The sequence below is a fragment of the Ahaetulla prasina genome, chromosome 10 (genome assembly GCF_028640845.1).
Source record: "Ahaetulla prasina isolate Xishuangbanna chromosome 10, ASM2864084v1, whole genome shotgun sequence".
Classification (NCBI taxonomy): Eukaryota; Metazoa; Chordata; class Lepidosauria; order Squamata; family Colubridae; genus Ahaetulla; species Ahaetulla prasina.
Genome location: NC_080548.1, coordinates 30673210 through 30685738, shown reverse-complemented (window position 1 = coordinate 30685738; position 12529 = coordinate 30673210). Strand labels below are relative to the sequence as shown.

The window sequence follows — 12529 nt, the reverse complement described above, 5'->3', positions numbered from 1 at the left end:
ACCTCGGCGTTTGGCTTTGCAGGAGGCATCATTTCAGAAAACTCTCTTCAATTCCCTCCCCGCTTTCGGTGCAAATAACTGGCAACGACTTCCTTGGCATGTTCTCCTGCCACAGGGCACAAGCAGAGGTGAAATGCTCCCAGTTCAGACCGGATCTCCCAATCTGGTAGCGATGGTGGTGGGTGGTTCAGAGAACTAGTAGCAAAAATTCCTGCCCCCCCCCATGCCCAGCTCAGCCGCGCGATCATCAGAGTTGTTTTTTTCTTTTACTTTTAAAAGCATTTTTTCTTCGCCCGAAAAAAATGCTTTTAAAAGTAAAAAAAAAAGCCTCTTATGATCAGACAGCTCAGCTGGGATCGTCAGAGCCTTTTAAAAGCATTTTTTCTACAACCTCTTCGAAGAGGTTTCTTTGCAAGAAATGCTTTTCTGAAAAATGGGGAACAAATGCGGGTGTGTGGGTGTGTTATCTTTCATTTATCTTAGCCCCCTCTCTGATGTTCCTGTACATTAGTGGTCTCTTTGCAGGGGTCACCGGTTACCCACAAGCACGATTAAATTCATGATCTGACATTGTTTCTGAGATGCAGGTAGTCCTCGACACACAGCCACAAGCTAAACCAACTTGGTCCCGAGTTGTACAAATCCTTGTCCAGCTCAAATCGTAGACAGCAGGTTCACACACAGAGAGAGACACACCCCATAACACACATACCCCACAAACATACTTTTTTTGTGGCCCCTGTTGTAGAAAGATCCTAAAATATTTGCCCGAGACTCGAAGGCTCACCAACTGCGGGCCACGAAAAGTGGTTTTACTCTGAAATAAGCATGGAGGGTCTGGAGTAAGAGTCTCCAAACTTGGAAACTTAGCAACTTTAAGGCTTGTGGACTTCAACTCCCAGAGTTCCTTCAACTCCCAGAGCTTTGCTGGCTGAGGAACTCTGGGAGTTGCAGTCCACAAGTCTTAAAGTTGCCAAGGTTGGAGACCCTTGGTCTGGAGGAATTCTGGCTGTCCATTCAGATTGTGGAGGCAGGAAATGTTTGGAGCTCAGGACGAGTAGAAGATTCTGGGAGACGTTCTCGCAGATCTATTGAAGGATCTGGTGTCTGATGGTGGAGACCGGAAGTGGGGCTGAAATGATCAAGAGGTCGAAGGGGGCTGGGGATCCGATCCAATTGAACCCCTGGCATTTTTCCTTTGACCTAAAAGCTGGAAGACTTTCCAGACCGAGGCTCTTCAAAAAGGCTCGAACGCTCGGCTGCCATTGGATGGATAGAACCATGCAAGGCCCTGTGGGACTCTCTGCCACATGAAGTTCAACCGGCCTCTTCCATCTTAGCTTCCTGTAATGCCTCGAAGCCCTAGCTTTCCACCCTACTCCCCCACAAAAAAATAAAATAAAATTCTGCCCAAGAAGAATAGACTAAGTCTGATTCAAAGCCAGGGGTTCTCGTCATTTCTAATCTCATCGGCTTTGTTGGATTGTTTTTTTGGATACGATTGAATTTGGTCTTTTTTGAGTTTTCGCCCGGGAGCCGTCCAGCAGGAGCCGAAAGACGGGCACGGCTATATAAATAATAAAATAAAAACAAAACTTTTGTCCTTAGAACGGCTGGGCTCCATCATCACGCTCCTTGGATGGAGCAAGTCATCTAGGCCCAGCCCGTGTGACAATCCATGGATAGACTACCAGGGTTTGCCAAAGAGAAAGCCGCTTTCGGGTGTTTCAAGGCCCGATTGGGCATCGGCAGTGGAGCTGGGGCTGGGAGACAGATGTTGCAGGAGGAGCTTCTCTTCTACAGGCGTCCGATGGAACGGATAGCCGCCGGGGTGGGCCACGGTGCTACTGTCACAAGGCGGGGGACCCTCCTGCTGCAAGCCGGCCTTCACCTCCACCGGCTGGCCCCGTAGCTTCTTTAGCTTGTAGCGGTGGTTCTGGAACCAGATCTTCACCTGGTTGGGGGTGAGGCGGGTCACGGTGGCCAGGTGTTCCCGTTCGGGGGCAGTCAGGTATTTCTGCATCTCAAACCTCTTCTCCAACTCCTGGACTTGAGCTCGGGAGAAAAGCACTCGGCGTTTGCGCTTGGAGGGGTTTCCCGCAGAGAAGGAGGGTTGCTTGACCATTTCGCCCAAGTAGCCCATACAGTCTGCTCCGGGCATGCTGAAGCCAGGGGTACCCATAAACCTGCAGACTGGGGGGGGGCAAAAAACGGGGGGCACTTAGGCAAGGAAAACGCAAAGGACACATATAGACTGGGTGAAACCAGGCTCAATAGCAGTGACTCTGAGAGGGATCTTGGAGTCTTAGTGGACAACCAGCTAAATATGTGCTAACAGTATTCGGCGGCAGCCAAAAAAGCCAAGGCAATCCTAAACTGCATTAACAGAGGGATACAATCAAGATCAAGGGAGGTACAAATGCCACTCTATAAAACCTTAGTAAGACCACACTTGGAGTACTGCATCCAGTTTTGGTCACCACACTATAAAAAAGATTGTTGAGACTCTAGAAAAAGTGCAGAGAAGAGCAACCAGGATGATGAGGGGACTGGAGGCTAAAACATACGAAGAACGGTTGCAGGAACTGGGCCTGGCTAGTCTATGGAAGAGAAGGACCAGGGGAGACATGAGAGCATCTTCCAATATTTGAGGGGCTGCCACAGAGAGGAGGGTGTCATGCTATTTCCTAAATAACCTGAAGGCTAATGGATGGAAGCTGATCAAGGAGAGATTCAACCTGGAAATAAGGAGGAATTTTCTGACAGTGAGAACAATCAACCCATGGAACAGAAGTTGCCTTCGGAAGTTGTGGGAAGTTCATCACTGGAGGCTTTCAAGAAGAGACTGGACTGCCATCTGTCAGAAATGGTGTAGAGTCTCCTGCTTGGGTGTTGTGTGTGTGTGGGGGGGTTGGACTAGATGACCTACAAGGTCCCTTCCAACTCTGTTAATCTCTTAAAAGGGGAAGGGTGAGACGTTATCAGAGTTCATTTATCCAGGTTCTGGATTCTTGGGAACACAGGTAGTTCTTGATTTACAGCCACAACGGAGCTCACAATTTCTGTGGCTGAGCAAGACGGGAGTTGTGAGTTTTTCCCCATTCGACAACCTTTCTTGCCATCGTCGTTCTGGGAATCGTGCGGGCATTAAGGGAATCTGGCTCCCCCCACTAACTCTGCTTGTCCAAAGCTGGCTGGGAAGTTTGCAAACCTTGATCACACGACCTCAAGACAATGTAATTGGTCATAAATAGATGCCAGTTGCCAAGTGCCCAAATTTTGATCCTGTGGCCATGTGGGTGCTGCAGAGAAATCAAACCCCATTTGTGTGTGTGTGTGTGTGTGTGTGTGTGTGTGTGTGTGTGTGACTTGTATATAAGGAGAGCAAACCCTGCTCCCTTTTAGCACTGATGATGTTCCCTACCTGGGTCATGAAACTTCTGCAAGAGAACCAGAAAACTCAGAGGGCACCAAGGATCTCACAATTCTCTTCTTCCTCCTCTCTGCAAATCGCGCTCCCTTCTAGCACTGAAGATGTTCCCTAGCTGGGTCATGAAACGTCTACAAGAAACAAGAATGCCCCAGTCCTCCTCTTCTTCCACCTTCTCCTCCTCTTCCACTCTGCAAACCCCACTCACTTCTAACACCGATGACGTTACCTAGTTCGGTAATGAAACATCTGCAAGAAACCCTCCAAGATCACGGACATTATAGTCCTCCTCCTCCTCCTCCTCCTCCTCCTCCTCCTCCTCCTCTCCACAAACTCCACTCTCTTCTAGCACTGATGACATTATCTAGTTTTTGTTTTTTTTAAATTTGCATTTATATCCCGCCCTTCTCCGAAGACTCAGGGCGGCTTACACTACGTCAAGCAATAGTCTTCATCCATCTGTATATTATGTACAAAGTCAACTTATTATTGCCCCCAACAATCTGGGTCCTCATTTTACCTACCTTATAAAGGATGGAAGGCTGAGTCAACCTTGGGCCTGGTGGGACTCGAACCTGCAGTAATTGCAAGCAGCTGCTGTTAATAACAGACTGTCTTAGCAGTCTGAGCCACACAGACCCCTTAGGTAATGAAACATCTGCAAGAAACCCACCAAGCTCAGAGAGCATCAAGGACCCCACAGCCCAACCCCGAGCTACAACTATTCTCTTCTAAAGCAAACTATCGTGAATCCAAGAAAGAGAACTTCAGCCGAAGAGGTTTTAGAAAAAAATGCTTTTAAAAGGCTCCTCTGCCGATCCCAGCTGAGTTGCCTGATCGTCAGAGGCTTTTAAAAGCATTTTTTCTACAACCCATTCAGCCGAAGAGGTTGTAGAAAAAATGCTTTTAAAAGTAAAAAAAAAACTTTACCCCCCACACAGAACCAGTAGTAACAAATTTTACATTTCACCCCTGAACTGACCAGTCTTGAAAAACGTGGATTCCTTCTGGTAGAAGGTGCCGGATATATAATTTTGTTTCGTAAAATAACTATTTAAATTCGCTCCGGAACTAATATCTATAGAGCCCCACCAGGTTATAAGAGGGTCCTGTAACACACTGACAGGGGTTGATGCATCTCGCTACGCCGGAAATGATGGTTTACACAAGCCATCTTGGCTGCATTTACACAGACAGACGCAATCAAGATCAAGATGTTTACGCTGGGAATCATGGATCACCGTTTGGCTGAACGAAAGGATTGATGTGTTGGGGTTAGGCCACAATTTGAAAGCTGGTGCTTTTAAATTGCCTGGTTTGGTTTGAAGTAGGGCGGCCAAGTTCCTCCTGACTTAATGCAAGGAGAATCCTTGTAGCTCAGGGTTGAAAGGAGTAGTCCTTGGTGCTGTTTTCTTGCAGATGTTTGACGAGCTAACATCATCAGTGCTAGAAGGGAAGGGGGTTTGTAAAACAGAGAAGGGAGGAGGGGGAAGAGGAAGAGTGTAGGATCCTCCATACTCTCTGAGCTTGTTGGGTTTGTTTGTTTGTTTGTAGACATTTCATTACCAAACAAGGTTACATCATCAGGGTTAGAAGGGCATCAGAAGCACTGATGATATTATTACCCGGTTTGGGTAACGAAACAACCGCAACAAAACAACCAAGCTCAGAGAGCACGAAGGACCCCTCCTCCTGTTTCCCCCCCCCTCCACTCAGAGTGGCCTCGAACTGCGAGATGGATGACAAATAAATTGGTTAAAATAAATAAATAAAATAAATAACACAGCTGCTTGCTATTACTGCAGGTTCAAGTCCCACCAGGCCCAAGGTTGACTCAGCCTTCCATCCTTTATAAGGTAGGTAAAATGAGGACCCAGATTGTTGGGGGCAATAAAAGTTGACTTTGTATATAATATACAAATGGATGAAGACTATTGCTTGACATAGTGTAAGCCGCCCTGAGTCTTCGGAGAAGGGCGGGATATAAATGCAAATTAAAAAAAATGGACCAATCAATCTATATTTTGCCACCTTGGATTAATCCACGTCTACGGAAATCCTCAAATCGTCCAGGTCACGGTTGCCTCAAAGGCAGCTGGATTTTCCTGTTTGTTTGTTTGTTTGTTTGTTTGTTTCTTGTCGGTTCCTCATCCGAGAAGCTTCTCTTCTTTTGAAGGGAAGAGGTTCCGGACAGAACCGAAGAAGCTTCTTAGATGAGAAGCGAAACGTTTTCAAAGCAAAAAACAAAAAAACACCAAGAAAACCCAGTTGGCTTTTGGAGATGAAAAGCACCTTTGGGAGGTTGAACTAACCCAGTTTTCCCTCTTTTTTTTTTTTTAAAAAAGGCCAACAGCCAAGCCGTGCACTTACTTGAAGAGTAAGGTCCTTCTGGGGGGCTGGAGGCGTACCACTCCCCATTCCTGAAGCTTTCCTGCGGGTAGGCAGGTAGTTCGGCTGGACTGGGGAAGGACCCAGGGTAACATCCCAGCATGGTGTTTTGGGAGAGGCAGTGAGCCAGGGAGAAAGGAGACCCCACCAAAGCCCGCTGGTGGGTCCCTGCTGACATGGCCTGGGAGAAATCTTCCAAGCTCTCCATAGCGAAGCCCTTGAGATCTTCCATGGGGCGGGGACCCAGAAGGGATGGCAGCACCTTCAGAACTGACCTCTTGAGTGCCTTTCTCCCCTGGCTTTCAAAGGAAGGCGGCCAGGGCTTCCTGTCCACAATCTGGGGCTTTTATCTTAAGTCTGCTGCACCTTATCAAAGATTAAGGACTCCACCCCCCACCCCCCACCCTGGAGGTGGGGTAAGGTAAGGTGGGCAGGGGAGGGGAGGGGAGGGGAGAGGAGGGGGAGAGAGGAAGGAACCTCCTCCTTCTTTTGACAAAACTGAATTAAAACAAGAGCGGCAAAGAAAGAGCCCAGCCAGCTTAATAGGATAGATTAGAATAAGAGAGTCGGAAGGGACCTCGGAGGTCTTCTAGTCCAACCCCCTGCTTAGGCAGGAAACCCTACACCACTTCAGACAAAAGACCACCCACCCTGTCCTACTGTTCCCAATTATATGTAATCGTTCTATGTGTTTTATTTATTTATTTAGTTATTTAGTTATTTTGTCACAACAGTATGTATAAGCATAAGCATGAAAATAACTATATAATATATAAGCATATATATAAGCATAAGTATGTATAACTGCATTAATTGGGAATAGAATAGAATAGAATAGAATAGAATAGAATAGAATAGAATAGAATAGAATAGAATAGAATAGAATAGAATTTTTATTGGCCAAGTGTGATTGGACACACAAGGAATTTGTCTTGGTGCATATCTCTCAGTGTACATAAAAGAAAAGATACGTTCATCAAGGTACAACATTTACAACACAATTGATGGTCAATATATCAATATAAATCATAAGGATTGCCAGCAACAAAATTACAGTCATACAGTCATAAGTGGAAAGAGATTAGTGATCGGAACTATGAGAAGATTAATAGTAGTGCAGATTCAGTAAATAGTTTGACAGTGTTGATGGAATTATTTGTTTAGCAGAGTGATGGCCTTCGGGAAAAAACTGTTCTTGTGTCTAGTTGTTCTGGTGTGCAGTGCTCTATAGCGTCGTTTTGAGGGGAGGAGTTGAAACAGTTTATGTCCAGGATGTGAGGGATCTGCAAATATTTTCACGGCCCTCTTCTTGATTCGTGCAGTATACAGGTCCTCAATGGAAGACAGGTTGGTAGCAATTATTTTTTCTGCAGTTCTAATTATCCTCTGAAGTCTGTGTCTTTCTTGTTGGGTTGCAGAACCGAACCAGACAGTTATAGAGGTGCAAATGACAGACTCAATAATTCCTCTGTAGAACTGAATCAGCAGTAATGAAACAACAGGACAGGAACGGTAGGTACGTTTGTGCTCTTATGCACACTCCTTACAGACCTCTTAGGAATGGGGTGAGGTCAATAGTGAACAGTTTTTGGTTAAAGCTTTGGGGATTTTGAGAAGAGACCACAGAGCCAGGTAGTGTGTTCCAAGTATTAATAACTCTGTTACAGAAGTCATATTTTCTGCAATCAAGATTGAAGCCGTTAACATTAAGTTTAAATCTATTGTTTGCTCTTGTATTGTTGCGATTGAAGCTGAAGTAGTCAGGAAGGACATTGCAATAGATGATTCTATGAGTTAAACACAGGTCCTGTCGAAGGTGGCGGAGTTCTAAGTTTTCTAAACCCAGGATTTCAAGTCTGGTGGCATAAGGTATTTTGTTGTATTCAGAGGAATGGAGAACTCTTCTTGTAAAATATTTCTGGACACGTTCAATTGTATTGATGTCTGAAATGTGGTATGGGTTCCAGACAGGCGAGCTGTATTCAAGAATTGGTTTTGCAAATGTTTTATATGCTCTGTTTATGGCTATGTTTTGCCTATTTATATCCTTTTTTTGTGTGTACGTGCCAATTTTTTTCACGTGTCCATGTTTACGTCTATTCTGTTACTTGTTTTCTTGTACTTGTTGACAAATAAAATAAATAAATAAATGGTTGTCCAACCTCTTCTTAAAAACCTCCAGTGTTGGAGTATTCACAACTTCTGGAGGCAAGCAGTTCCGCTGGTTAATTGTTCTCACCGTCAGGAAATTTCTCCTTAGTTCTAAGATGGAATGCTGTGAGCTAGTTGGACGTCCAGGTTAAGTATTGGTTAGTCCTCTACTTCAGGGATCTCCAACCTTGGCAACTTTAAGCCTGGTGGACTTCAACTCCCAGAATTCCCCAGCCAGCTTTGCCAAAACTGAACACTTTAACAACAGAATAATCAGAGAAGCCATCGAGATAGAAAAACGCCCACACAGCATGAACAAACGAGATGATACCTCCCGCCTACCAGCCATTTGGAAACCCGCCCTTATTGACAAACGAGTCCCTAACACGAGGAATGACACCAGACCCACACTCACGAGGTCCACACAGGATGTCACCGCCACACATCCACCCAGAAAGCAGACCCAAACCCACACTGATCAGGAAGCACGACCAAGGACCAGAAGCCAGACCGCAGCTGCAACATTAGCCATTTCAAACCCCTCCAATCCATACATACAGCAGACAGACACCCACTATGAAGATGTAGCACGACCACAAACACGAAGCCAAACAACAGCAATGCAGCTCACCAGCTCAAATCCCCCTGCAACTCAGACTAATCTGAGCACAACCAAGCCCCCACCAACACAGGACACACCCCCAGCAGATCAGAGCACAAAAAAAACCCCATCCAATCAGAGCACAGCCAAGCTCCCACCCAATCAGTTCAAACCCCCACTAGCAGTTAAAAAGGCTTAAAGTTGCCAAGGTTGGAGACCCCTGCTCTATTTACAGCAGTTCGTTTAGCAACCGTTCGAAGTTACAGCGGTCCTGGAAAAAGGGACTTTCTCGCACTTACGACCCTTGAGGCATCCCCATGGTCATGTGATCGAAATTCCAGTGCTTGGCCACTGGCTCGTATTTATGACGGTTGCAGTTTTATAACCGTCCGATGAGCAAAGTCAATGGGGAAGCCAGATTCACTTAACAACCGGATTACTAACTTAAACAACTACACTGATTCACTTAACAACTGTGGCAAAAAAGTCATAAAATGGAGGAAAAACTCACTGAACTAATAATGTCTTACTTAGCAACAGAAATGTTGGGCTGAATTGTAGTCGTAAGTCCAGGACTACTTGTATAGCCAGACAAGGTTTTGGAGAGTCTTAGCTTCCTTTTTTTTTTAAAATCAAGTTTCTAGTCCCTTCTGTCTGCCCTTAAGTCACACCCACCATCTCAAATCTCATCAAGGCTTCCCAGTCATAATGTAGCCAAATTGGTGGGGGGTTTTTTTCTCAAACTTGGCAACTTTGAAGATGGGTGGACTTCAACTCCCAGAATTCCCTAGCCAGATAAGCTAGGCTGTGCTATGTAATGCTGGCTGGGGAATTCTGGGACTTGAAGTCCACCCATCTTCAAAGTTGCCATGGTTGGTAAACACAGCCATACAGAATGCAATCCCGCATCCAAAAAAAAACCTTTTCAAATGGAATCTTGTGCCAGACTCTCAAATTAAATATTTATTTACCGCTTCAAGTAGTTTTCTGAACATTATATTCACCCTGCGGCTTGCATGGTTCAATTAATCTATTTTCACCACGGATCCGTGTTTTGCAACTACTGGGCTGGTTGACAGAGAAGGGAAACGCTGAAGGAGTGAGTAAGCCGGAAAGTTGCAATAATAGACCAACTTGATTAAAAAAAAAATCACAGTGCAAGAATCCAAGTTAGAAGAAATGGGTACACTGCAGTTTTTTTCCTTGCCCACTGGGAGGCAGTAGAAATCAACATTGCCTTCCATCCATAGCCAATACAGGAAGTTCTGGATTTAACAACCAAAATTAGAGCCGGGGGAAACTCCCTTACTAAGTCATGTAAACCCAAATGTGCTATGATCTCATCATTCGACCACAGCGATCCTGGACTCCTGGTGACCGTCATTACTCCAGGCGCACGGGTCATTTAGTGAGAAGCAGAGGGAATCTCAGATAAGGTGTGCATGGATCAGTGGTGAAATCTAAATTTTTTTACTACTGGTTCTGTGGGTGTGGCTTGGTGGGTGTGGCTTGGTGGGCGTGGCAGGGGAAGGATACTGCAAAATCTCCATTCCCTCTCCACCCCAGGGGAAGGATACTACAAAATCCCCATTCCCTCCCCACTCCTGGGTGAAGGATACTGCAAAATCCCCATTCCATCCCCACTCCTGGGGAAGGATACTGCAAAATCCCCATTCCATCCCCACTCCAGGGGAAGGATACTGCAAAATCCCCATTTTGCAGTAATGTGACTGGGTGGGCGTGGCCAACTTTTTTTTTAACTTTTAAAAGCATTTTTTCTTCGGACGAAAAAATGCTTTTAAAAGTAAAAAAAAAAGCCTCTGATGATCGCGCGGCTCAGCTGGGATCATCAGAACCCTTTAAAAGCAGTTTTTTAACAACCTCTTTGGCCAAAGAGACTGTAAAAAAATGCTTTTAAAAGGTTCTGGCGATCAGGCAACTCAGCTGGGATCGTCAGAACCCTTTAAAAGCACTTTTTTTTCTACAACTTCTTCAGCCGAAGAGGGTGTAGAAAAAATGCTTTTAAAAGGCTCCTCTGGCGATGCCAGCTGAGTTGCCTGATCTTTGGCCGAAGAGGTTGTAGAAAAAAATGCTTTTAAAAGTAAAAAAAAAGGTTGGCCACGCCTACCCAGTCACATTAACACCCCCCACACACACCAAGCCACGCCCACAGAACCGGTAGTAACAAATTTTACATTTCACCCCTGGTGTCAAACTGTGGATCTGACCCATGGGGTGCCTAAATCTGGCCCGTAGGGCCGGCCTGGAAACAGCAAAGGACCTGCCCATGGTGCCTCTGCCAGTGAAAATGCAGTTTGTGGGGGGCCCGGGCTGCACGGCCTCCCTGCGCCCCGTTTTCGCTGGCCGAGGGCTACAGGAGGCCATCGTGGACGCAAATGGGCCACGGGGCGGGCTCCATCTCGCTACAGAAAGCAAGTTCGGAAACGAATGTTGCCAGTCTCATGATGCGTTTCCCATGAGAAATGACGGCGTCCTGTGACTGTTCTGTTCTTACTTTAGAATTGCAAAATTGTTACTCCAGACAAGCCGGCCTTGTGTTTAGAAGACAATCGTTCTAATTCTGGTATGGTCAGAAAAACGCCCTTCGACCACAACCAATAGGGGAAACGGCGTGAAATCTTTGATATGACACAGGCGGGATCTGATGATCCCTTTTTTTAACCAAGGCAGCTCTGATAAAAGCCTGGGGAAATATTATTGTGACGTTTGACGCGATCCAAACAAGAAGGTCGTCTTGGTTATAGAATTAATCTATTTTCTGGGCTCTCAAAATAAATTGACCCCTATATTAGCCAAATCCAGCATCAGGCACGAAGCGGCCGGAGGGAAAACTGGCAAAGCTGGTTTGCATGTTTCAGAAATGCAACTCTGTGAATGACTTTTCGGTTGCAACTATGGGACATCTGAATAATCTCAGATAGCTACAGGCAGTCCTCGATTTACGTCCCCCACCCCACCCCCACTGGGAGCAGAATTTCTGTTTCTACGCAAGGCCACTGTTAAGTGAATCACGTGACCTTTATTGCCTCCGTTGTTAAGTGAAAATTGATTGTCTAATTTTTTTCCCCTTGAAAACCTAGTTTTCCAACCTCAACTCTTGAGAGGCAAGGCTGGTTGATGGTTCTCTCTGTCGGGAAATTGGTCCTTAATTCCAGGTTGGATCTCCCTCTGACCAGAATAACAACAGTCGGAAGGGGACCTTGGAGGTCTTCTAGTCCAACCCCCTGCTCGAGGCAGGAAACATTCTACCATTTCGGATATGGCTGTCCAATTTCTTCTTAAAAGCCTTCAGTGTTGGAGCACTCACAACTTCTGGAGTGGAACTTCCATTCCACTGATTCATTGTTCAGGAAATTTTCTCCTTAATTGTAGTCCCAAAGGTGTTTTTTCAGGAGGCAACTGGACTTCCTTGTTTTGTTTTTTTTTTTTTTTTGGAAGACGTTTCGCTTCTCATCCAAGAAGCTTCTCCAGCTCTGACAGGATAATAGGGGATGGAAGGATTTATATTCCTTGCAGACAGCTGGTCATTTTGCATCGTTTTAGATCTCCATCGCATTCTTTTTTCCTCCCTTCCGTTCAATTCACGCAAGCATTCCATACACAATTTTTACTCACTTTTAACAGCGATTTGCATGTTCGAGTCGCTTCTGCGGGCAGAGAAACGAAGTGGGAGGGGGGAAATTATTATTAATTTTGTTGTTGTTGTTAGGGTTAGGGTCATTTGCATCCTTTTACAGGGTCGTTGAGGCCACCTGGAGGTTTATCTGTGTCCTCAGGGTCACTTGAGTGGTGCAGTCTTTTTCCTCTGGAAATCCGTTCCTACTCCCACACCATTCCAAGGGTTGTTGTTGTTAGTTGCGAAGTCGTGTCCGACCCATCGCGACCCCATGGACAACGTTCCTCCAGGCCTTCCTGTCATCTACCATCCTCTGGAATCC

The 12529-nt window shown here is 45.7% G+C and overlaps 1 protein-coding gene across 1 annotated transcript; it reads right to left on the bottom strand.

The window, feature by feature from the left end:
* Positions 1–1017: 1017 nt before the first annotated feature.
* On the bottom strand, positions 1018–6050 carry LOC131204861 (homeobox protein Nkx-2.4-like). The gene is made up of 2 exons (XM_058196484.1): positions 5801–6050; positions 1018–2193 (listed from the first exon to the last, which is right to left on the bottom strand). The coding sequence occupies exons 1-2, from the start codon at positions 6048–6050 to the stop codon at positions 1688–1690; spliced, it is 756 nt and encodes a 251-aa protein (XP_058052467.1). The 3' UTR covers positions 1018–1687.
* Positions 6051–12529: the final 6479 nt, after the last annotated feature.